Here is a 27,776-nt window from a genome sequence, read left to right as displayed (position 1 = left end):
GGTTTTTGTATTAATTGTTTAATGTACCAATCTATAACACCAAATTTTTATTTTTCTGTTATAACAGTCCCTAATCCATAATGAGCCAAAACCCTCAAAGTGACCCACAGTCTCTTAAACAAAACTAAGGCACTTTCATTGTAAATATCCAATGTCAAAATACTAGCAGGTGGTTAGAATTTTATACACATTCAAAATTTTTTTTAAAACATTGGCATGCTTCCAAGGAAACACAAAAGTAAGCTGTGGAGTGACACATGATGTAAAGCCATATAACTGGAACAAAAACTTGGCAAAAGCGAAATTCTGACAGCAGCACACAAAAGCTGCATGTGTTCACAAAAATACAGAAACAAAAGATTATCGCAACAGAAAAATAACATTACAGTCAATATGGACTGACACAAATTGAAAAAAAAAAAAAACAAGAAAAAATTAGACAATACTTATGCAGAATATTTAAAGAAGAAATGGCAAATTATGAGGCATGTAAACTCGTGTTTTAAACACATGAATGGCATTCTGGAAATACATAATAAAGAAAACTATTAATCTTCCAAAGACCGAAATACGTGTGCAAAACCTGAACCAAACCAGAATCTCCTCCAAATTGCAAGAAGTTGAGTGAGTGATCCATCAGTTCAAAAATAACAGTACTCTAGGGAAATGTGGCATTACCACTGAAATGTGGCAAATGTTTAGAAAACATTGCTTTGAAAGTTCATGCAATTCTTACAGATGTCTGGCTCAGTTTAAAAATCCTTTCTATTGGCAGTGTGTCCTGGCCCACCATTTTACACAAGAAAGGGGACAAAACAAACTTGAGTGGGATTTCCAAGCCTTAATCAAGATACAAACAGATCATGTAATTTTGGAATACTGAACAGTTTTCAAGAAAAGCAGATCCTGTGAATTTTCAAACTCGGAAGCATGTTACAAATCCACAAACACAGACAAACAGTGATCACCTCTAAAGACTTCAAAAGAGCATATGATTTGTTAGGCAGCCATCAGTATTCACCACTTTAGAAGAATTTAAAGTTGATAGTAAAATGGCAGATAGGATCAAACAAATGTTAAATAACTCTGTGTCAGAAGTTATTCTAGGTGAAATGTCTGAAACTGTTGATGTTAAAGGAGTCATCTCACAGGGATCTGGACTATCCTCAGTTGTTCATTCTTGATTGAAGAAAAGTAATCAGAGCCTGTGCGTGGGGGGATCATAAAAAGAAAAACTGTTGGCAGACTGCATGAAAATAAATTTCATTTGCTACCTGTGGCCTTCTCAGATGACCTAGCAGTTGTCTTCAACGATAGGAAAAAAGTGATTAACTCTGTAGGAAAAACTTCTGGAAATTACAGCCAAAAGTGGAGTCTAAATCTCACGCATAAAAACTCAGTATGTGGGAGGAATTGTTGATACATTGAGGGGCAACTTGTAGCTACTCACTTCAGCAAGACAATGCATGTTCGTACATTCAGTCCACAGCTCTTAGTCTAGTGGCTAGTGTTGCTGCCTCTGGATCACGGGATCTCAGGTTCAATTCCCGGCCGGATTGAGGATTTTCTCTGCCCGGGGACTGGGTGTTTGTGTTGTCCTCACCATTTCATCATCATCATCATTCATTATAGTGGCTAGATTGGATTGCGTAAAAATTGGATTGTGTAAAAATTGGAACTTTGATGTGGGGGGCGCTCAACTGCACGTTCATCAGCAACCGTACAATCATCATCATCATCATAATACATTCAGTCACGTAGGGCAAATCTGCCAACATTCAAGATTAAATTGTGAAGCAAAGAAAGAAAGAAACTATAAAATAAATAAATAAAAATCCATCAGAATCACTTCAAACAGATATGACAAAAAAAATTAATGTCGTGGAACATAAAACTAAGCCACTACAACACAATAATTAGGCATTGGAAACCTTGATACTTTGGGGTAGAATTTGAAATATAGAAAAGCTAGAAATAAAAATTGTAAGAAAACTTTTGGCTCTGTCTAGGTGGAATTTTGATTGAAAGGAGATCTCTGAAATTCCATCAATATTTCTAGAAAATCTCTGATACTCCCAGAAAGACAAAGAACAATGGACTACTTGAAACTGGCAGATATCTTCAGGAAATTGACACTACTGTAATGCTAAAGGAAAGATCTGGCTTTAACACTTGAGACTTACCAGCTTGCAGATAATCCAAGAACAGAGTCAGTAGAACCTGGACAGATGAACAGAAGATAAATTTCAACAAGATGATGATATTTTGTAAAAGAGGAACTCGAAAGTTAAATAACTTCAACCACATTCCTTAGTTGTGCCTAATATTCTAAGAAAGTGACATTGGGAACTAACACACGTTACCTTGCTTAGAATATTTGGCAGAAGGGTTTTAGGTTCATTAAACACCATTCTACAAGTGCCATTTGTCAAGTCATCCATGGTTATGACAGTGATGGATATAATGGTTTGTTATTTCTGGCATATCATATTATGTTGTGGTGTTTTTATACGTCAAAGAATACATGATAATTTGTTCATAGGAGTGTGTAGTTTGGAAATCATTAAACTGCTGTTCAAAGCAGAAATATGTCATGGGCTTTCCAAATTTACTATCATTCTTTAAGCATAAAAACACAAAAGATGTGTGCAATTATTTTTTTACCTGAAAATTTCTTTCTTATTCTCTGCCATGAGAAAAAACTGTGTTCTTTCAAAGGTAACAAATCAAGAAAATTCCGTGTTCTGCAAGCTTTAAAGACTTCTACAAACATAAAAAGCAATTTTCTCTCTCCTTAATTCTCATATATTTCTCATTGTACTGAACTATTAATGGGCACTCTGTTTCAGGTTAATGCAAGCACTTGAGCGCCGAGCTGTAGCCTTGCGCAAAGGTCGTTACAGGAGGCGTGCGGCTGATACACGCGCACAACACAGTGGTGCCCAAAATGTCTGTAACACAGAGAACCACAAGGACACACTGCCGGTGAAGCCTGCATCACAGTGAGACTTACCATTTGTTGATGTCAGTTAGAATAGGTACCATTTCATATTACATAATTGGCTATTTAGAGTGATAACTGCATTACAGATGTGGCTGTACATATTTTCTTCTTTGTCCAAGTTTTGGTTGTATGTTTCTTGGCTAATTGGGCAGCATTATGTCTGGTACCCTTGTTCTGCTGTTTCAGTCCTGAAATATACTGCTTCAATAACCTTTCCTCATTATACCCATTTTGCTGTGCTCGATAATGAATTTTTCTTTTGTATAGCAAACATGATCTTGATTTCTTCTGTTCTGTGTGCTTAGCTTTCCAGTTTAATTTGTAATTTTATTTCTTCATTGGCTGTAGATACCCTTATGTAGGAGTTGCCAACTTCAAATATCCTGTTTTAAATCTTTGTAACAGTGTATATAGTGTCCATCACAGAAGTTCTCTTTCTTTCTTTCTTTCTTTTTTATTGCTCTCTGTGCTGCCACTCGGATTGTGTCGTCTTTAAAATAGCATATAATAGACACAAGATGAAAGGTCAAAATATACAAAAGTTGAAAAGTCAGAAAAAAGGAAGTAGCATGTTTTGCTAAAAGTTGAAGTAAGATACTGGAATGCCTAAATAGAAAGAAAGAAACATTATTCATTCTTTTATAGTTGTTATATGAACTTGACATTCTATGATACTGCTAATACAATTTGACAAACAAACTTCATATGAAAAAGCACCTAGCCTGCTTTTTCTTTCTCCTGCACTTGGAAAGAAAACAATGTGAGTGAAAGAGGTGGGGAGATGCGAGTAGGCTGCCCACCTAAAATTCCTTATCACGATATATCCTCCACATGCCAGAAAAGCTGTAGCCCTCTGGTAATGGGTTCATCATGACATTTACAAAATTCATTTGATGGTACCATCTTCAGTCTTGAGTACTTTGTTTTCCACAAGGAAACAAAAGTATCAGAATTTGAGAAATTATTTGGAGTAATAGGAAGTTCGTAGGGTTCTCCTGTATTCCTCTCAGTAATGAGAGCTCATTTGGAGCCTTTCTAAATTCTCATAAAGATAAGAACTTATTAAAGCGGACTATGCAGTAAAATCTATTATTACAGTGTATGACCACTGCTGAGAAGTAAGCAGTTTAATTGTTAACCAGTAGTAGACTTGTCGAATGTGTCAGTTGTAGTTGGGTGTCATTTGTTTTAAGATGATCTTTTTGTATCTGCACAATCTTATGCTTATATCTGTTAATGAAACTTAATTCGCTTGTGTCTGATCAATCCTGCTGACGTGTGCGAGTTGTTTGCCTGTCCACGTCTTTTGTCTTTTTAAGGTTAATCATATCTTGATGTGACTATATCTGTGGAAAGTGGAAAGCTGCATAAATATCTTTTAAAGTGTGATTTGTTGGAAGACATTCTGTACTGAAGTTAGAGGTCACAGTTCAGAGAGAATTTTCAGTATTAAATGTATGTAGTGATCATATATTATTAATGTGAAATGTCTGTCTTTATATAAAGTAATATATACAGATAAACTTTACCTGTTCCTATCTATGATATGATTTTTTGTCATTTATTATTAAGTACTTGGCTCATTGTGGTAACTCTGAAAGTGTATTAATGTGTCCTTTACATACTTGGCTAATTCAGAAAGTGCATTGATGTACCCTGCAAGTGTTTGCCTAATTGTGGTAATTCTGGAAGGGTATTAATGTATCCTATAAGTACTTGTCTCATTGTGGTAATTCTGAAAGTGCATTAATGTATCCTGTATGTATTTGGCTAATTCTGAAAGTGCATTAATGTATCCTGTAAGTACTTGGCTCATTGTGGTAATTCTGAAAGTGTATTAATGTACCCTGTACATATACGGTTAACTCTGAAAGCGCATTAATGTATCCTGTAAGTACTTGGCTCATTGTGGTAATTCTGACAGTGTATTAATGTACCCTGTACGTATGTGGTTAATTCTAAAAGCGTATTAATGTATCCTGTAAGTAATTGGCTCATTGTGGTAATTCTGAAAGTGTATTAATGTACCCTGTATGTATGTGGTTAATTCTGAAAGCGCATTAATGTATCCTGTAAGTAATTGGCTCATTGTGGTCATTCTCAAAGTGTATTAATGTATCCTGTGCGTATTTGGTTAACTCTGAAAGCACATTAATGTATCCTGCAAGTACTTGGCTCATTATGGTAATTCTGAAAGTGTATTAATGTACCCTGTACACATACGGTTAACTCTGAAAGCGCATTAATGTATCCTTTAAGTACTTGGCTCATTGTGGTAATTCTGGAAGTGTATTGATGTACCCTGTATCTATACGGTTAACTCTGAAAGCGCATTAATGTATCCTGTAAGTACTTGGCTCATTTTGGTAATTCTGAAAGTGTATTAATGTACCCTGTACGTATGTGGTTAACTCTGAAAGCACATTAATGTATCCTGTAAGTACTTGGCTCATTGTGGTAATTCTGAAAGTGTATTAATGTACCCTGTGCGTATACGGTTAACTCTGAAAGCGCGTTAATGTATCCTTTAAGTACTTGGCTCATTGTGGTAATTCTGAAAGTGTATTAATGTACCCTGTACGCATACGGTTAACTCTGAAAGCGCATTAATGTATCCTTTAAGTACTTGGCTCATTGTGGTAATTCTGAAAGTGTATTAATGTACCCCGTACACATACGGTTAACTCTGAAAGCGCATTAATGTATCCTTTATGTACTTGACTCATTGTGTTAATTCTCAAAGTGTATTAATGTACCCTGTACGTATACGGTTAATTCTGAAAGCGCATTAATGTATCCTTTATGTACTTGACTCATTGTGGTAATTCTCAAAGTGTATTAATGTACCCTGTACGTATTTGGTTAATTCTGAAAGTGCATTAATGTATCCTGTAAGTACTTGGCTCATTGTGGTAATTCTGAAAGTTTATTAATGTACCCTGCACGTATATGGTTAACTCTGAAAGTGTGTTAATGTATCCTGTAAGTACTTGGCTCATTGTGGTAATTCTGAAAGTGTAGTAATGTACCCTGTATGTATTTGGTTAATGCTGAAAATGCATTGATGTATCCCGTAAGTAATTGGCTCATTGTGGTAATTCTGTATGTGCATTAATGTATCCTGTACTACTATATGCTCATAAACTATAATTGCAAAACTTTCGGTGTTATATTTAAATAAACCTTCCTCCAAATGCTAAGTACAACACACATACCTGGATTGGAGACTTTAAAGAAGTAGAATAATAACGTTTAATACCAACTTAACAAAATGGATTAGTCTATTAACATACATAATAAAGGCCAACGACTGCTTGAATAACTACAGAGTCCATGTCATGCGTAGAATTAAACTTCTGAAACTGAGCTATTATGCCCAACAGGTCATATAATTTTGTATTGTCATACTACTACATATGTGCAAAATATGTGTTTTAATTTGTGAGTGGCATAAATATGAAATTACCAAATCTCAAATTCAATAACAGAATAAACTGATGTAAGGGAAAAAAAAACATGTACACACAATGGATCAATGGATGATTGTTCAGTGTTGTATTTGTGAACGTGATTGATTAAATTCAAACAGACCCTATACTTCCAGTATGTCACTAGAGACAGACTGATTAATAACCAGGATTGAGTCGTGCAAGGTTCTGTTTCAACCTACCAGGATTGTGAGTTGAGTGCAGCCTGCCATACCACATACAGTGGGCTCTCACCAGCTTGTTGGTTCATCAGTCTGCTCTGCTGTCCACTCGGCTTACTGTACTCACTACTACAGACTGTCTGTCGAAGCTCGTGGGCATCCACAAAAATTTTTGTGGGGGAGGGGTAAGACTAAAATTGCCATTTTTTATATATAAATTCTTCAGTTTCAAGATACTCTATGCACACCTCCTCCCACCTGTATCAACTGTGGAGAGCATCACTCCCCCTGCTTGCCGGACTGTACAGTACTCCAAAAGAAGAGGAAAATTATGGCATACCATACCCTAGACTGGATGACTTATAGAGAGGCTAAACTGAAGTATGAAAGGTTACACCCTGTTCGATTGCTATCATCTTACACTGCCGCCAAGACGACATCATCCTCCTCAGCCACAAAAGTCTCCTCACTTAAACCTTCTACAGTGGCCCCTCAGGGCTGCCTGTCTTCGTCCCTCCTTCTGGTAGTTGGGAGCACATCTGTTTCTCCAAAAGCCTTTCCTTTATGAGCACCGACCCCCCCCCCCCCCCCCCCCCAGACACTGGGGACACAGTTCTCCTCCACCAACCAGAGCAGCAACAGCCTTCTCTGGCTCCTCTCCCATGGAACGGATCCCTTGGGACTCTGCCTTCTAAGGTCTCTACAAGTGCAAAAGTGGACGTCAGCCACTGGTTGAAGCAGCCACTGGCTGAAGCAGCCACTAGCTGGTGGTGGAAGGGCTTCATGGTCTTCATCCGTACTTACAGCTACTTTCAAGAAGCTCTCCTGGCAAGCTCCTAAAGAGCAGTGAGAGGGCAAACAGTCCAGATCCAGACATAATTGCAGAGCGTCTTGCCGAGCATCATGCTTGCACCTCTGTGTCTGGGAATTACTGCCCCACCTTTCGTCTCAGAGCGGGTGGAAGGACAACATCTCTCTTTTGCTCCATTGCCACCATGAGCCATATAATGCTCCCTTTAGTGAATGGGAATTTCTCACTACCCTTGGCGACTACCCTGACACATCCCCTAGCCGAGACCGCATCCATTCCCAAATGATTAAACATCTGTCAGCAGATAACCAGCACCATCTCCTAGCCATCTTCATCTGCATATGGAGCAATGGCAAATTCCCGTCACAATGGCAGGAAAGTAACATTGTTCCAGTGATAAAGTCTGGTAAGAACCCACTAGATGTGGATGGATATTGTCTTATCAGCCTCACCGACATTCTGTGGAAGCTGCTTGAATGTATGGTGAGCTGACGGTTGTGTTGGCTCTTTGAGTCTCGGGGCCTTCTGGCTCCATCCTAGGGCAGTTTTTGCCAAGGGTGCTCCACCACTGACAACTTGGTCCACCTGGAGTCTGCCATGTGATCAGCCTTTTCTCAGTGACATCGTCTTATTGCTGTCTTGTTTGACCTGACAAAGGCCTATGGTACCACTTGGCAGCACCACATCTTCGCTACTCTGCATGATTGGGGTCTCCAGGGCCCACTCCCGATTTTTATATGGAACTCTTGGTGTCGCCCCACACTTTCAGAGTTAGTTAGTGCTTCCCACAGGGCTCTGTTCTGAATGTCCCACTCTTCATAATTGCTGTTAATGGTCTCCCACTAGCAGTAGGGTCCTCAGTATCTCCCCTCCTATATGCTGATGATTTTTGTGTTTCCTTCTGCCCCTCTTCTATTGGTGTGGCTGATTGTCGACTGCAGGGAGCCATATGAAAGGTGCAGTCATCAGCCCTCGCTCATGGCTTTCAGTTTTCGCCCACCAAGACTTGCGTCATGCACTTCTGTTGTCATCGCACTGTCCACCCCGATCTGGAACTGTACCTCAATGAGCAACTACTTTATGTTGTGGAGACTTGTTACTTTTTGGGACTGGTCTTCGATGCCCACTTAACTTCTTCCCCAACTTTGTCAGCTTAAGAAAAAGTGCTGACAGCTTCTTAATATTATTTAATATCTGAGCCACACCGACTGGGGTACTGATCACCGTACACTGCTGCAGCTATACAAAGCCCTTGTGCAGTCCTGTCTGGACTACAGGAGCCTGGTGTATGGTTCAGCATCACCCTCAGCATTAGGGCCGCTGGACCCTATCCACCACTGTGGAGTTGTACTTGCGACAGGAGCTTTCCAGATGAACCCAGTGAACAGCCTCCTTGTGCAAGCTGGCGTTCCTCTATTGAGGCTCAAGCGGTAACTACTGCTGCCCACATTCATAGTTCACCTCACTATCCAAATTACCGTCTCCTTTTCCTTAACATGGTGATCCACCTCCTGCAATGGCAGCCCAGAATGGGGATTTCAATTGCAGTTTGTGTCCAGTCGCTTCTTACTGATCTCAACACTTTAATCTACCAACTTTCTTGCAGGTCCACTTATGCACACCTCCATGGTCCATGCCACGGCCACAGCTTCATCTGGACCTATCGCAATGCCCAAAAGGCTCAGTTCCACCGAAGGCCCTCCGCCGGCAATTTTTCTGTATTCTCGCCAAGTTACAGGGCTCCAAAATACACCAATGGATCAATGGTCGAAGATCTTGTAGGTTTCACCTACGCTCACATTGGACATGCTGAACAGTGCTCCTTGCCACATGCCTGTAGTGTTTTCACTGCAGATTTGGAAGCCATCTATCATGCTCTTGAGCATATCTGCTGCTCAGGTGAATCCTTCGTCATCTGTAGTGACTTCTTAAGTAGCCTACAAGCTCTTGACCAGTGCTTCCCTCACTGTCCTTTGGTAATGATTATTCAGTAATCACATTATGCCCTCTGAAACAGTGGACTTTCAGTGTCCTTCATTTGGACCCCAGGACACTTCAGGTTCCTGAACAATGAACTTGCTGACAGGATAGCCAAACAAGCTACTGGTTGTAAACCAACTCTGGAGATTGGCCTGCTGGAGACCGATCTCTGATTGGTCTTCTGTCATAAGTTTTAATGATCTAGGATACTGAATGGCACACCCTCAGTACACCAAATAAACTACATGTTATCAAGGAGACAACAAATGTGTGGCGGTCATCCATGCGAGCCGCTTGCAGCACCTCCATTGTCCTTTGCCGGCTCCGCATCTGCCATACTTGGGTGACCCATGGCTACTTCCTCCATTGCAAAGACTCACCTCTGTGTCACTGTGGTTCCCCCTTGATTGTCGTCCACATCTTTCTGGACTGCCCTATTTTAGCCACTCTGCAGTGGACTTTTAACCCTTGCAGCACCCTGACTTCAGTGTTGGGCGACAGTGCCTCAACGGCTGATTTAGTTTTACATTTTATTCATGAGGGGGGGGGGGGGGGGGGGGAGAATTAGGGGGCTATCATGCAATCTAAGGGTGGGTGTGTGGCCATTTTAATTCTTCCTCACTCTTTCTTTGCTGTTTGTTTGGCTTTGTGTTTGTCTTGTCCCTATGTGTGTTCAACTCGCCTTGTCTTTTAGGCTGGAGCATTTTGTGTGTTGCAGAGTGGCCGTCTCATGCTTTTTTGTCCTCGTGATCAGCCAGCCCAGGCCAACTGCTATTTTATTTTAATACCTTCCCTTATTTTTCCTTTTAGTGTATGTTTTCCCCTTTTGGTTCACTTAAGCTTTCTCTTTCAGTTGTTCCCCGTTAGTGTTACGCCCCTTTGTTTTCCGTGACTCCTTTTTGGAAATTGTTTTAACTTGAGACTTGTTTGCCTGAGCAGGGTGTATACGACCCGGGGGATCCAGGAAAAACCTGGGTATTTTTTCATCCCGCTTCTGCAGAATAATACTGCAGGAACAAAACATGAACGGGGAGGGGGAAAAAAGAAAAAAACAACGAAAGTAAAACTTAAAGTCGCAAAGGAAATGTGCTGTATACAACAAAACACAGTGCTCATACAAGCGTCTGCCAAAAATGTGCTGTATACAACAAAACACAGTGCTCATACAAGCGTCTGCCAACAGCAAAGTGTGTCAAAGGCTTTAGGAAGACTATGCAATGCTTCTTAACAACAAATTGCCTCAGATGAGTGTGACGTGACAGCTGTTTACATTAGATTCGTTTTAGTGCAAGATCTTTTAATGTTTTACACGTACGAACATACGGCCTTCCTGCGTCATCGTAGCTGTGCAAGTGCAGTGACACCTATTATCTGGCACTTTCTGGCAACTGCTGAACCGAGCCTATTTCTAACAGGCCACAGGAAAATATTGCGAATGGTGGTTTGAAAAGTGTTACGTTGAAAGTTAATTTCCTTTTATGCAAGATGAACTATGTGCAAGAATGTACGACGAATTTCTTAACTCAGAGCATTTGACTCTCATTTTAAAAATCAACTCTTTGGGACAAGCACATAGAAGAATTTCTAGCCCAGAAGATCAGACATTTACGTCCTTATTAAAAATTTTACTGGCTCATTTATGTGATGTATCTTAAAGTGTAACACGCGGAAAAGAGATCAACATTATATGTGGAAGCTTAGCTTCTCTTGCAGCTTATTAATCTTAGAGACCAATATTATATGTGAAAGCTTTGCTTTTCTTGTAGCAACAATATGTATATTAATTTAAACCATTAACTTTCCTTATTGGCATGTTCGCGCTACTTAAGAGTGATCTTGCTACTGGCTGACTACATCATGTGTCCTATGCTGTCATCAGCTGGCGAGATCACATGACATGAGCTGTGACTGGCTTACGAAACCACGTTGCAATCTGTTTCACTGCTTTGGAAAGTAACATGCGGTGTTTGGTGGAATTTGAATTTATACTTTCGTAACACGAAAATAAGCAGTGTACGTGTTGCTGCACATCAAAGATCTTTCCGAAACATGTGTTTTCCCCTGAGTTTCATTTTCTAAAGTGTCGGGTAATTCTACGTCGGTGTATAAAACTATAAACAATCAAAGGATTGATAAGTTTTACAGTGCCGAGGAAAAGTATACTGTCTTTAACACGGAAAAAGTGTATGTTCATCTGGGAGAAAGTGTATTTTCAACCGGAAAATCCGGGAATTTTTTTTCCTTGTCCATGTATACACCCTGCTGAGGAAAAAGGGATTGATGACCTGTAGTTTGGTCTCTTTACACCCCAAACAAACCAGTCAGTTTCGAGATATCATGCTACAAGGAATAAATAATAAATCTTGTTGGTGACATGGGAAACTTAAAATAGCCCAGCGAATTGTGGGTATCCACTCAATATTTGTTGTAATTAGATTACTTTGATGCTTAAATGTAGGATTAAAATATGTGTACTTCAGTTTCCACAGGAGGGGTGGAGTAACCCTCTGCAGCCTCCTGTAATGAAACATCCTAAAACTCATTATGAGAAAATATGACAACTCATTAATGTTTTGTACGTTATGATCCCTACTATGCACCAGTGGTTTCTTATGCATTGTGATTAACAACTATTCCTCTCTACAAGGATATAATGTCTTTATTTCTGCCTAAGTATCATTGATTTTTCATTATTTGGAAATTAAGAAGTATACTCCGTCCAGATTAAAAACACTCTGCAAATGTTGTTGTTGTCACATGCACACTTCTGATCATAAAACTTCCAAGAACTAAAACAACACTCAAAGGACATGATTTTCACACCATTGAAGTGATCTACTCAGCCGTGATAATGTTTTGAGTGAGATTCTCATCGAGGGTTTCCAGGATGTGTACGAAACCTGAAAGAAATTGCTGGAAAAACTTATAGATGCATGGCGAGAGTACTTTGAAGATTTCTAAACATTTGTAACTACAGCCATATCTTGAATAAATCGTTTTACCACAACATTTGCATTGCTACATGAACACACCCAAGGGGTGTGTAAAGTCAGTGAAAGGATCCAAAGCATCCATCAAATATATTGTGGAACAGTCTGATGTTGGAACTGAAGACACCACACATGAAGCCAATGTATTAAATTCCACATTTAAAAATGTATTGCAGCATGGTGGTGGTGGTGGTGCCATACAAATATTTTACCACTGCACAAACCCTCGAATGAGAGAGGTGGAAGCACACTTTGTATTGGAAAAGAATAATACTTAAAGAGAGCTAGGCACTAAGCCAGACAGAATTCCCATTAGTTTTTTTCATTGAATACTGCACAGAATTTATCATTTACTGTCTCATATTTATCAATAAACAGTAAAAATTGGATGCAGAGAATTACATCTCAAAATTACTATCATCTGTTTGTTGCGGAATTCTTAAACATATTTTAAACTTGAATTTTATGATGTTCCTGAAGGAAAGGAAGTTTCTCAAGGAATCAGTGTGGGTTCAGGAAAATGACTCATATGAAACAGCTTTAATTCTGTGCACTGTATCTTATAAATAGTAGGTGCAACGAAGAAGGTAGTTCATATCGTCCAAGTTTCTCAAAAGACATTCAGCACTGTAAAACACTGTCCATTGCCTGGAGGTGGAGGGGGACAGGTATTGCTCACCACATCTGTGGCATTTTAAATAAAACCACACATACGCCTTGGGTCGTTCTAACTGTCGAGCATCTCGGGGGAACTCAGTATTTATTTGTTCAGTATGGGCTTGGCCAACCCAGGTTTCCTTAGCTGCGGACTGGTAAGTGCCTCTAGTCCTCCATGGCCGTAAGCTCTGGGCATGCATCAGCAATGACCGTGCATTGTGGCAGTGGAATGTTGAACACCTGTGTTACGTATGGCAGTTGCAGAACATTCATTAGGAGGCAAACTCTGGAGCACCTGCCATACCTCAGTTGTATAAGGCTTACTCAGGCAAATGGGGTTCTGTTTGAGTGGATCCTTATTTCTCTAGCTGCTCATGGGACTGACATGGAACCATCAAACTTTTCCAAACCTCCTGCCAGAATGAATTTACTTCTGGTAGGTATCAACACCCAACCAACCAAGACAACTCATATTACTGGTCCTCCTTGTACAGGAATTAATTTCAATACTTTAGTTTATAATGATGGAACACAGGCTGCTAGACAGAGTCTGCTTTTAATAGTCAGGAGAAAAAGACGTTAGCTGTGTCTACATTCAACAGAGTTTAGAGGGCATTGTTCATACCTTAAAATGTATTAAGTGATTAAGGAATGTGACACTGTTGGTTGGAACATCTGGTTCCCAGCAAGCAATAAACCTCTAGAAAACTAAATGCTTCAGGGAATATGCCATCAAAATAGAGCTACACAATGCCTAGAAGTATAGCAAAGTTTGCTTCATGCAGGGTATGATCGATATTCACAAGAAAGAACTAAAGGACTAACATGAGTTTCATGTGCAGCACGAAAAAGGTAGGTGGTGAACTGGTGAAATTGGAATCCTCTGTTCTTAACATTCATTAGCGCAGCCAAGGGATGAGTCGATGTGTTTGTCAGTAACACACACCATTCCTCTCCTCTGTCCTTGCTCACTGACCTACAAGCAGTTGCAATTCATGTTGGTCAAAGAACCACTGTACGCTCACTTTATTCAGCTCCATATGAAGCAATAGAATCTGATGCTCTCATAGGTTTTATAGACCTACTCACCCTGACCATTTGTCATACTGAGATACTTTAGTGCCCACAGAGTATTATAGGACACTAACTGTGCTTAACAGGGGATGAGTTTTAGAGAGCCTCAGGACGTCTCAGTATCTGTGCATCCTAAATAATGGGCAATCTCATTCACTTCAAGACTGCTAATGTGTCATCCTCAGCCATAGAGCTCACTTTCTGCTCTGCAGTCTTCACCAGTTCAACTCAGTTGACCTTCCTTTCCTAGTGATCACTTTCCACATTGGATCCACCTACCAGATGGAGCAATACTTGTAAGGAAGCCACTATGGTGGATGATCAGCAGGGATACCTGGACCCTGTTTAGCCAGCTGACTGTGTTTGACCATGGAGGCAGCATTCAGGAATTGCTGTCCACATCAAATGTGTGATCCACTGTGTTCCCAACATAGCCATTCTGAAGTCATTCAGTCATCTTTGATGGCAGCCTATACCTTGATGGATTTATTCATGCCACTCAGCAATCTGGGTCAGGTGTCTGTCTCTGTGAGGGTTTAAGTGTGGTCCAACAGCAGGATACCTTGCAGCCTTTTGAGCAGCAAGAGCCAAAGCTAGACACTCAATCAGAGTGTAGAAAAATCAAAAATATGGAAAACAATGAGGAGGATTTCTGGTAAATGCAGTCGGTTCCCTATAGCAATGGTGCTAAAGCACTGGTGTTCCACACAACTCTCGGAGACATTGCCCAGACAATGTTTGAGGCTCATCATACAGTACCTGGTCACAACCAAATCTAATACAGCATACTGCAAAACTTGCAAACAGTACAAGGGAAATACTCTTAGAATGTTTGAATTCAATATGGAAGAGAGGACAGTTACAAAACTCTTGGAGGGAGGCCACTTCGATACCACTCCTAAAACCAGGATAGTACCAAACATGCCCCAGTAATTACCAGAGCATTACCTTAACTATTTGCATAGGAAAAACCTTGGAGCAAATGGTTAACCATCATCTGATCTGGATGCTAGAGGCCAGACAGATTAACCTTCTCAATGTGGATTCGGAAGATTGTGCACTGTGTGCAATCTGACACTGCTAGAGACAGCTGTCCAGCAGGCTTTCCTATGTAAACTGCATTGTACAAGGATATTTTTTGACATCAGTGGGACGTGCAGCACTACTTGGAAGCCCAATATTCGTAGACACTTTCACCAACTTTCTTGGGCATTTGGTGTGATCATTTGGTCCTTCTTATCGAAACATTTTATAGGTGCAGTAAGGAGTTGGTGATGTGCTGTTGGGTACTTTTGAGAAGAAGAATGATGTTCCTAGAGAGGTATTTTAATTGTTACCCACTTTGCCACAGCCTTTAAAAGTACAATATATGCACGCGCCATTGTGCACATGCATGTGCATGTATGTCAAATTTAGTCATTCTCGTATTTTTATTTTATCTGAGACACACTGATCTACATTTTAAGGTATCGGTGAGATTTCTGAGCCTAAGTTTTGATTCCAAACTGTGGTGGTTACCACACCTGAAGGCCAGGACCTAGAAAGCACTGACCACCTTAAAGTGCCTGAGTCACAGGTTATGGGCTTGGCATCAACTCCAGTTTCATACTGCTTTTGTGTGATCATGGCTATAGTATGGCTGCACAATTACAGATCAGTGAGACCTTCTTACTCAAGATTACTAATGCTATCCACCATGAGGGGTTCAGGCTGGCCATGGGTGCTTACAGGACCAGCCTCACATGCAGTCTTCGTGCTGAAGCTGGAGAATTGCTATTCACCATTCGACACATACTATACTGTCACTTGTTGCTTCTCCAACCATCCATGAGCAACAAAGCCATTTGGGACTTGTTGTGTACTCAAGGTTTGATTGTATCAAGTGCAGAATTGTACGTGATCTTGCAGCCACTCTAGCAGATGAGATGTCTTTCAAGCTATTGAGTGCCCCCCTCCCCCCCCCCCACCCCCCCCTCCCTCCCAACTTCCTCTCCTCACACGCATGCGTGCACTCACAGTAGTAAGTGCAATACATATGTCAAGTCCATTGTCTTCAGCATGCTTCTGAAGACATGTTTTCCCACTTGAAGTTGAATTAATTTCAGAGGATCCATTAGACTGCTTAGAATGTTGCTCAGATGCCCAAGTTTTGATATTGTAAGAATATGCCACAAAATACAGATCAGGAGAGTATATTACAATGGATAGTCATTAGGGGAATGTTGACTCCAAGATGATATTTTGGGTGGATGTGATTTGTAATTTTCCCCGGTTGGCACCAGTGACAGAGCTGAAGCCAAGGCAGGCTAGTATGCAATATCTAGATTGGAATGCCAATGAGGAAGAATTGTTGATATTGCATGTAGCATGGACACACCACTGAGTTAATTGGCACACACTACACATTCAGTTATCCATGCCACACAATGATGTCATTATCGTAGACTGACAGGTACAAATACACTGACCTCCAAAGTTCAGTTCCCAGATAATTAATCCCGAGGTGGGACTTTTCATGGTCCATCTGTGGTCCACCTAGATGACTGATCATGATGCATCAGCCAGTCCAGTCTGAAGGACTGAGCTACCATGGGCTGCTGACCCCTCATCTGATGGAAAGACTTGGGTAATTAGTACCTCCAGGCCCCTGGAGGCAGGTGATGGTACCTAGTGAGCTGCCAAACTATCACGATCCCAGAGGAGTGCAGCAGCCAACCGTGGCCTGCATTTGCAAGCAGACACTGGCGTCACTGGCCATTCTCTCGATGAGAGGCCGTGATACAACTCTTCACAACTACAGCCATCTTGTGCAGAATTGTTGGGTGCCTTTCCTGGAGAACTCTCTGTGACATCAACAAGAACACCCTGGTAACCTGCTAGCCATGCTGCTGGCCACAGGGACTATGAAGGCAACATTCACAGTGCATCCCCCACAATGTCCTGTGATGTATATGGTGCTGCATTCACAACCCCATTGCTGTGGCAGCCAAGAGTTCAAGCTGCACAACATCAGCGCATACCAGCTTTGCATGAACTTCACCTGCAAGCCTGACTATGGGCCATCTTAAAGAAAACTGTGTATCTATGAGCAATAAAAGTGTTTTCTGTTAACAGTGTCCTACTAGCACCTTCAGGTATCTGACAGATCCTTAACCCAGCACCCTGCACCACACTATCCTGACAACCATAGAGGCCACAGCTCTGGCCTTCTACATTTGAAGTCAGAACAGGTATTTGAATCCACAACCACAAAAGTGTATGATACCTTGATGCTAGAACTGTTGCCAGTGTGTATCCCATACCAAACATAACAGAAACTCCTGGCAAGTTGCATCAGTGTAAATGTTTTTTGACAGTGGATTTTAAGAGTGGCTATAACCAACTGGAAGTAGTGCTGGAGGATCAGCTGGAAACCACTTTTACCATTCCATAAGGCCACCACCAGTACCATTGAATACTGTTCAGACTCAAAAATCACTGGCTACTTTTCAGAGGCTGTTGGGTGGAGTACTTAGGGGGTTAAAACCAAAATAATGCGTGGTACCTCATGATGACATCATAGTGGTTTTGAAGGAAATGGAAGAACGTGGACCATGATTGGAGGAGCTGTTTAGAAGACTGCAAACACTTTGTCTAATGCTGAAATTTGATAATTGTCATTATGCAGCAACAGAAGCAAAGTGCCTCAAGCATGTGATTGCTCAGGTAGGCGTAAAAACTGATCCGCGGTTAGTTTAAGTGGTTTGTAATTACTTGTCACAGGCATTGAAACAGTTGCAAACATTTTTAGGAGTTTGTAATTATTATTGGAAATGTGTTAAAACTTTTGCCAAAACTGCTGTTTAAAGAAAGGAGCAAAATTTGGATGGCCCATCAACAGTCAGTCAGCATTTGATGACTAGAAACAGATGCTAATGTCAGATCCAGTGTTAGTATTTCCCAAGTTCGAAGAGTAATTCATTTTGCTCTGTGATGCAAACAATGTGGTGACTGGATGTGTGCTCAGTCAGAGTATAGATAGTAAAGATCACTCAGTATCATATGCATCCGGACAATTGAATGAAGTGGAGGGGGATTATTTCACTATGAACAAGGAAATGTTAATAGTTATGTACAGCATTTCTTACTTCCATTGTTACTTGCCTGGAAAAAAGTTTAAAGTAGTGATGGATCATGCTTCTTGAGTTGGTTGTTGGTATTGAAAAATCCTTCTGGTAGAATGACAGGTGGTTACTTAAGTTGAGTGAATTCAGTTATGAGGTGGGTAGTCCACAAACCAGGAAAAAGCATAGCAACACTGATAGTTTAAGCAGGAAAACTAGAGTTTTACAAGCACTGGGCAGGAGCATTGCTGAATGGCAGAGTGCACAGGTGACTGACACTGACTGAAAGGCAGTTAGGTCACAGCTGCAGCACATGATACACAATAGCCTATTGTGTAGAATGACAAAGTGCAGACCACATGTGGTGGTACCAGTGGTATTCAGGGATGAAGTTTTGAAACAAGTGTGTGACGTATGTTGGTAAGTCATGGTGCTTGCACAACTGACCAATGGCTAGTTGAAAAGTTTTGATGGAGGACTAGGAAACAAGATGTTGACCAAATTTTAGGAACTGTGTATCTTGTGTGCAATGAACTGACCTTGTTCTTAATGAATTCCATCACAGAGACTGCCAGAAGCCCCTTTCAATCAAACATCTTCAAGCAATCATTACATATTGACCCTAACAGATCATTTTCCACAGTTTATGGCAATGATATCAGTTCCTGACCAGCAAGGTAGTACAACAGCACAACCAATGGTGGATAATTGGTTGCTCACAATTAGCATTCCAGATACTCTAATCATGGATCAGGGCACTAATTTTATGTCCGGTCTGTTGAAACAGTTATGTCAATTGCTTCACATTTGCAAACTTCAAGTATATCCTGTCCACCTTCAAGCAAATGGGAGAATGGAGAGAGTATGTCACACAATTTCTAAAATGTTAAGCTATTATGTGAACAGTAATGAGGGTAACTGGGATCTTTGCCTTTAGTACATCACTTTGGCATACAATTCTAAGGTGCATACAGCTACTGGCCTTTTACCATATGAGGCAGTATATGGCAGGAAGTGATAAAATTAAGGCTTGGAACCAACAATGAATTGGTAAACAAATTTGAAAAAATGTTGTGAGACATTTGGCAGTAAGTAAAACGAGCAAACATTAATAAACCTTTAGAATGTCAAGAATGAATGGAACAAGGTGTGAGGAAATTGTCATAATATAGGGTTGGCCAATTGGTTTTGATAATGAATCCATACACACCTAAGGTTAAAATGAAAAAATTCCTAACCCAGTACCGGGGACCATTCCAAGTTGCAGAAATGGCATCGCCTGTCAATGTTAAGCTACAAATGCCAATAAGAATTATTATTCACATGGGGAAGCCGTTCAGAGGAGCTTTACCACAAGTTCTGACATCATCTTCAGCACATAGTGCTGAGTCTACAAGAGTAAAAAAAGGACCAGCCAGTAATAACCAAAGTGAACACGGGATGGCTTCTGCACTTAGACAATGTCAGTAAGTAGGAATGTGAACCAAATTTTTAGATTATTTTTGAAGGTTATTATATGCACTGGTTCTCTTTGTTCTAGTTTAATGATGGTTATTACAAGTTTATTGTTGTGTTATGTATTGTGTATTTTGGAGGTTTGTTTTTCTTTTCATTCTTTGTTTGTAAACTATGCGGGTAGGTAGAACAGAAGTTAGTTTTTTTTTCTGTGTTATGATTGTGTTGTTGAAACTTGTAGATATATCTTTCAAAGGAAGTGGTAGAAGTGGTGATGATTCTCCCTCTCACATGGTGCACCAACTTGCACGTCCAGCAGGAATGTCACAATCATGCTTATCCTACATGTCATCAGAAGGGAAGTATTGAATGCATTGCAGGACCAATCTCTCTAGTCTGGAGTACTATTCTTCAGTCAACTGGATGCCTTACTGACTAACTGTCAGTGGACTCTTAGACTGACCCTCAGTAAATGGGAAAGGAGGAATGAGGTGTTGCAAAACACAGTTTTTGAGTTGTGTAAGGAAGTGCAGAAAGAAGGCGTTCTGACAGATGTTCAAGATGGGTACCAAGAATTGCGACTCTAAAATGAGAAGGTAAGGGAACAGCTAAAGCAAGTGATGGATCTGGTACCATTAGCACTAGTATGTGTAAAGAGGATGTGGTTAGATGCAGGTGGGGAACTGCTCAAACAGTGTTTGCCACAACAGACAGTGGAGACATTTGGAACCTGAATGACACAGTGGGATACAGAAGCAGACAGCAGATGCTACTGAAACCACAAGAGAAGTTCTCTATTGTTGCCTCTACAGTAATTCCTGGCCAGACTACATGGGGCAAAAGAGAGAATATACAGCAGAGTTACAGCATATAGTGGAACCAATCACTAAAAAGAGTACTGTTGGAGCAAGGGTGAATGTGATAATTCTATTCCCAATAGCAGGCATGAACTTATGATAGCAGTATTTTAGAATATACACCTGCCTGGTAAAGTGGAAAACTATAGGAAAATGGGTACAGGTGCAAACCCTAGAGGTATTAGTAATTTTTGAGCAAAGTGAAGCTTATATTCTGATGTCATTGGACTTACGGAGATGTCAAGAGGGAAACATTACAGTACGCCCAACTAGGTTGGTTCAGACTGACACACAGGCACGCAAAGTGCAATTGTTCTTGGGAAAAATAGAAGAACTGTATGTTGAATGGTAGTGTCAGCACCACACATGCATTTTTAGTGAGTGGGCTTGCAGTTGGTCTACTCATTTTTTTTATTTATTTATTTTATTTTATTTTTTTTTTTTTTGCCAGACATAGTCATAATAAATTATCAAAAGGGGAAGTCAAGGGGCATGACAAGAATGGAACTACATGAGAGAGTAACACTAATAAATGGTATAACTTGTGACATTCCATCTCCAAGCCAAGGTCACTGGTATGACTGTGCTGAAGTGGACATAAACTATGTTGTATTGGCTGGAAAAGCCCCATAAGTGTAAATGTAGAGGTGCTTCCAACCCAAAACTTAATTTTCCTGAATAATACCCTGGACCTGGACCTCCTACACTCACTACATGAAGTCATAGCATCACAAAAAGGATGAATAACAGTGGAGCAAATACTTCATGTATTACAGTATCATGATGAACGGGGTCATAATATTGCTACCATAAGTATTATGACTTACAGTGTTGAATAATACCATGGACCTGGACCTCCTACACTCACTACATGAAGTCATAGCATCACAAAAAGGATGAATAACAGTGGAGCAAATACTTCATGTATGACAGTATCATGATGAATGGGGTCGTAATATTGCTACCATAAGTATTATGACTTACAGTGTTGCAATGGTTCTAACAGCAGACTTGCATAATCTATTTTTGTTTTTACAAAGATCCTTACACTGCTCTGCATTGCCTGTATACCAGGTACCCATTGATCGATTTTACAGTGGAATTAAGAATTAATAAGTGAGACTTACGACAGCAAATTACGCGCAACCTAGTAGACAAGACTCTGAATTTATGAAAGAGTGTACTAGAATGTAAGAGATGAATTTGAGACCATTGTGGGTTAAGAGCATAAGTTCAATGTACTGAAAATGAAGCATAATGTTATAGGATGAAGGGAGCAGGAAGATAACCATGATATACAGTGTATAAGTATTGATGTAAAACATGTATGATAAGATTGTTCCAGGAACATTCCAAGCTAAAATTTGAGGGAGATTTGCTGAAGGAAGGGGAGTGTTGTGTCCATGAACGATATTCCAGGCACAATTGGAATGCCAGAGCTGGAACCCAGGGAGTAGTACACAGTATCTAAATTGGAATGCCAACAAGGAATGACAGCTGATATGGCTTGTAGCTTGGGCACACCACTGTGTTAATTGCCACAAACCACTTGTGCTGGATGGCCAAACTGCCGATGCAGCAGAATGATCTCAAGTCATTCTGTTGACTAGGCACAGATAAATTACAAAATGTAAGTCATACACAAGACTGGCTTTACAGCACACAGACACTGCAGAAATAACCAAATTAAAAGCCTGAAGGAAAGAGTTGTGACACCACAGTGTGGTGCAGAGCACTGACGGGCTCAGAAAACTAGGGCACATTCTTGCCACATTATAATGTGATTGGCATAGACAGGTACAAATACTTTCACTTTCAAAGAGAAGTTCTCAGTTCACAGCTAACCATTCGCAAGGTGGGACCTATGATGCTCCATCTATAGTCCACCTAGATGACTTTGATCTATAATGGAGCAGCCAGCCTGGCCTGAAAGACTTGACTGCCTTCAGCTGCTGCCACCCCATCTCTGCCTTGTCTAAAGACTTGGGTGCCTCCTATCAACAGGTCCCCAGGAGGCCTACCTGATGGTACCTGGTGAGCTGCCCAACTATCATTATCCTAGAAGAGTGTAGTAGCTTGAGCAGACACTGACATTGCTGGCGATCTTCTCACTGAAAATCCGTGACTTATATTTTCACAACTACAGCCACCTCATGCAGAGCTGTTGTGTGCCCTTCTAGCAGCACTGTCTTTAATATCAATGAGAGCAGCCTGGTAACCTGCTAGCCATGCTGCTCGACCCCGAGACCATGCGGACAATGACCTGTGATGTAGCTGTCTGCTGCGTGTGCAGCCCCTTCACTGCAGCAGCAGAGACTGATCGTCTCACAGGTTTCAGTGCATACTGGCCGTGAGTGAGTTTTACTTCCCCACTTGGTTACTGGCCACCATAAAGAAGACAACTGGATATCCATGTGCAACAAATGTGTTTTTCATTAACAATGTCTTACTAGCACTTTTGGGAATCTGACAGATCCTCACCATCACCCTCGCACTTCACACCATGCTATCCTGATAACTGTAGAAGCTAAAGGAATGAATGAAGGTAACAGCTTATTGCATAGTTGTGGCATTTAATGGCCAGTAAGCACTGGGCCATGATTTTTTTTTACCATACTGGGATCCAGAATACCTCTGGATCAGTGCTATAACACTAGCACTCATTAGTGGTCTTTCTTACAGAGGCTTGCATTCAAAGCCGAGTTTGTTAGTGTGTCTAATGATCACACAATCGACCAGACTTCAGTCCTTGGTACTGACATGGATTTTCTTGGTGGAATCTTTGGAACAGGAGACAGTTGGTTTTGTGTTTAGAACAGAGGACCTAATTGAAGAGGAAAAAGTGGATCTGATTTTACAAGACAGGATTAACATATGGAATATTAGCCACCATATACCGCTGCAATTCCATTTTATTTTATTTGGATGTCAAGTTCTGTAAGACCAAATTCAGGAGCAAATCTCCAAGGTCATGGAACATGTCAGAACATGAAATTACAACATAAAAGTAATAACAGATAAAAGTAAATGTTCATGAACCCGAAAAAAGTCAGTCCATAAATTTATGTAAACGCAATCAACAATACAATAAGAATCAGATTAAGTTTTCAAGGTGCTTCTTGACAGAAGAGAAGGAGTGACCCATGAGGAAACTCTTCAGTTTCAATTTGAAAGTGCGTGAATTACTGCTAAGATCTTTGAAATCGAATGGTACCTTATTGAAAATGGATGCAGCAGTATACTGCACACCTTTTTGCACAAGAATTAAGGAAGTCCAATTCAAATGCGGATTTGATATCTGTCAAGTATTAACTAAGTGAAAGCTGCTTATTCTTGGGAATAAGCTAATATTGGTAACAAGAAATGACAGTATGGAATATATATATATTGAGAGGCCAATGTCAATATACCCAGACTCGTGAACAAGGATCGACAAGAGGTTCGTGAACTAACACCACTTACTGCCAGAACCACTTGTATCTGAGCCAAAAATATCCTTTTAGAATGGGAAGAGTTAGCCCAAAATATAATACCATATGACATAAGTGAATGAAAAGATGCAAAGCAGACTAATTTTCATGTCAAACTATCACTTACTACTGATACTATTTGAATAGTAAAAATGGCAGTATTAAACCTTTGAACAAGATTCTAAACGTGGCCTTTCCACGACAGCTTACTATCTATCTCAACACCTGCAAATTTGAACTGTTCAGTTTCACTAATCATATGCCTGTTCTGTGAAATTAAAACATCAGGTTTTGTTGAATTGTGTGTTAGAAACTGTAGAAACTGAGTCTTACTGTGATTTAGTGTTAGTTTATTTTCTACAAGCCATGAACTTAGATCATGTACTAGCCAATGTTGCACACAACATCCTTTACTACCAAGCTAGTGTCATCAGCAAACAGAAATATTTTAGAGTTACCCATGTTACCAATTGTGAGCTACTCCCCGTATTCCGTAATGGTCCAACTTCTGGAGCAATATTTTGTGAGCAACACAATCAAATCTCTTAGTTAAATCAAAAAATATGCCACACATTCAAAAACTTTTGTTTAGCCCATCCAGTACCTCCCAGAGAAAAGAGAATATAGCATTTTCAGTTATTAAGTGACAGCTAAAGCCGAACTGTACATTTGGTAGCAAATCGTGTGATATAAAATGATCAATTATCATTACATACACAGCCTTTTCAATAACTTTTGCAAACACTGATGGCAAAGACATAGGCCTAAAATTCTCTACATTATCCCTTTTTCCCTTTTTATAAAGTGGCTTTACTACTGAGTACTTCAGGAAACTGACCCTTCCTAAAGGAAAAATTACAAAAATGGCTAAACACAGTGCTAACATGTGCAGCACAGTACTTTAATATTCTGCTAGACACTCCATCATAACCATGAGAGTCCTTAGTCTTCAGTGATTTAATTATTGACTCAATCTCCCTCTTGTCTCTATCACAGAGGAGTATTTCAGACATAAATCTCAGAAAGGCATTTGCCAAGAAAGTTATATGATTCCCTGTAGAAACTAAATTTTTATTTAATTCACCAACAGTTCTCATAACATGATCGTTAAATACTGTGCTTGAGTAACCAACGCAGTTAAAGTTTAATGTTCTGTCAACCACTAGGACATTAGTGACAGAGCACCAGATCAGTTTCTCAGGGATGGTGGAGGAAATCAGCATTGATCTTTTGAACAGATTTTTCATGCCATTATCCTAAAACAGTTCATTGAAACCACATTAAACATAAATGTGGATGACCAGAAGATTTTTAACACTTTGACTGCTGCATACATAGTGATGGGTGTTTCACCTCCAGGTCAGCAGACACATGGCATCAGGCATGAGCAAGGTTCTGCTGTGATGGCCAACAAACACTCAGTATGAGCCATGAGGCTCTGCTGTGGCCAACAGCAGCCTCATGCCTGCCAGCTTTGGTAAGAATTGAGGTCTTATTCACAGAGCCACTATGCTTGCACTTGCACACTTTCTACCATCTTACAGAAAGTTTCATTCATTATAACAAACTGAGATGCCACTTTCTCCATACCACTGATTAGTGTTGCTAGGCTGGTACCTACAATTTCAAAACTGCAGCAACAACCTATCTCAGTTTCTTTCATGTACTATGACAAACATGGTCAAAAATGATTTGCTGAGAGATTTTTACATTTTTAGATTGAATCACTCTATTGTATTCAAACATAAGCAGAATACTTTCAGAGAAGCTAATGTCACTCTTTTTTTCATGAGTTTTTAGAAAGTTTATTGAAATACACTTTAATCCATACTAAAGTGTACAGCCATGTACAGCCAGATGGATATTATTGTCATCTATTTCAGAAACTACAAATTATAACTCATCCCTCTCCATACATTTACAAAATTATAATCGTCTTATGTGGCAGGTAAAAGTTATTTGAGGAAGGACATTTTAGCCATTTATAACACAAGAAAAAAGATATTTGTGTGATTCCCAAACACTAATTGAAATTAAATTTAGTCTCCATGGTATATGAAGATGAAAAATAGCCTTATAATAAATTAATAGGCAAAATACATACTTATTGTGAAGCTAGATCATCTAAAAATATGACAGCAAAAGGTTTTTGTTGGACAAATGCCACTACCCAATAGAGTAGTAGTGTTATGAATAACTTAGTGTAGGTAATCCATCGAAGGACTCATATGGAATGGAGCACTGCCTGATATAAACTGTGAATAATGTTTCATTATGCTTAAATCAAACCAGAAGCTTGCAAAGTCATACAAAACCATAGTGAATAAATGCTAAGGATATCACACACATCACTATTCCTTGTTCTCATATCCTCAGTCATCTGTATCGATACTATTTCATTGTTGCATTGCATCTTCCTAGGATGAAGTCCTCACAGAACACCTCTGAACCCTCCCCCCCTCCCCCCCCATCTCCCTCCCCATTGCACCCCACCCCACCCCACCCCACCCGGCCCCATCCCACCCTGTATGTTGGAGCACTGGGGAAGGTACAACCATGACTAAGGATCCAATTGTGTCCAATACAAATTTGGAAATGAGCTACTCCCTACTCTTCAAGATATGCTGAACTGTAAAACTCAGGTCACTACACTGGAACTAAGTAAAAAGTAGGAACTGGAAATTCACAATTTGCATGGAAAATTTGGTACATTTATCTTTTGTGGGAGGATGAGAATGATGGCAGTATTTGTTCTGTACACCATGAAAACCAAACAGGTGAAATTTTCAGCAACACGAGTAAGTAGTTCTGCATTTGGAAAAAATACTGTTGTAGGGAATATATTGTGCAGATTAGTACATGCAGCTACATTCTGTTTGAAACTTAACAAAATTGCAGTACAAAGTAGATAACATTTGCGAGTAAAAAAGCAATAATTTTCTAAGATTTGCCACAAGTTCTTAGTTTTTGGGTATAAAATTAATACTATACAATAATTAACAAAATTTTAAACATTATAACTGGTGATAAAAAATTTACAAACTGTAAGTTACTCAGAACCAAATACACCACAATTAACAGTTCTGTTTCTAAATTACTGTTTATAGTATTATCAATGCTTCAGTTTTTTATGTGATAAACATTTCCCCATCAGTGATGAAATCCTCAAGGTATGTGGATCAGGTGGCTGAAGCATGGCAGTGGGAGTGTAGACAAAGAGTCTGGTGGGTATAAGATGGAAGGAGCTACCGAAATGTAGCTGAATGTTGTGTTGGGCCAGAGTGCAGCTTCTGTGGTGCATTGGTGGTTCTGTGAACTGGGTCATAGATCTGTTAGTCGGGTTCTGAGTTCACTACCCATGCAGGTTTGATTCTATGTATTGAAACCATAGTGCACGTGTTGTATCTTGTAAGGCTCAGAATAGAGTGGCTGAAGTGATGCCGTTGTAGTGCAATCACATAACATCACATCCTTGTAGGCCACTAAGACTTTACTCACAAAAACCTTGGGAAAGTTATGGCGCTGTGCAGGAGGCATCCTGACATTGGAGATATGCTGTCTGACTTGTTGGACCATTGCCCACAGTTCAGTGGTGTCAGGTAATGCCACAGGGTTGACAAACATTGCTGGGATGTTCAATTTTTAATCTATGCAGTACCTCCAACAGCGGAGCCTATATGTCCTCCATGAAAGCACTGTAAATACTGAGAAGCACCCATGGAAGGG

General features: G+C 40.1%; 1 protein-coding gene across 3 annotated transcripts in view; it reads left to right on the top strand.

The window, feature by feature from the left end:
• Window positions 1-6,162, top strand: part of LOC126183328 (uncharacterized) — a 191,109-nt gene extending 184,947 nt beyond the window's left edge. For 2 of the 3 annotated variants that reach the window (XM_049925192.1, XM_049925191.1), the window contains one exon: window positions 2,850-6,162. In XM_049925192.1, the coding sequence (XP_049781149.1) occupies window positions 2,850-3,006 (157 nt within the window). In that variant the 3' untranslated portion in view covers window positions 3,007-6,162. The remainder of the gene's footprint in view (window positions 1-2,849) is intronic. The other variant, XM_049925193.1, reaches the window with a different exon arrangement.
• Window positions 6,163-27,776: the final 21,614 nt, after the last annotated feature.

This window comes from Schistocerca cancellata, chromosome 4 (assembly GCF_023864275.1).
Source record: "Schistocerca cancellata isolate TAMUIC-IGC-003103 chromosome 4, iqSchCanc2.1, whole genome shotgun sequence".
NCBI lineage: Eukaryota > Metazoa > Arthropoda > Insecta > Orthoptera > Acrididae > Schistocerca > Schistocerca cancellata.
This window is presented reverse-complemented; position numbering and strand designations above follow the sequence as displayed.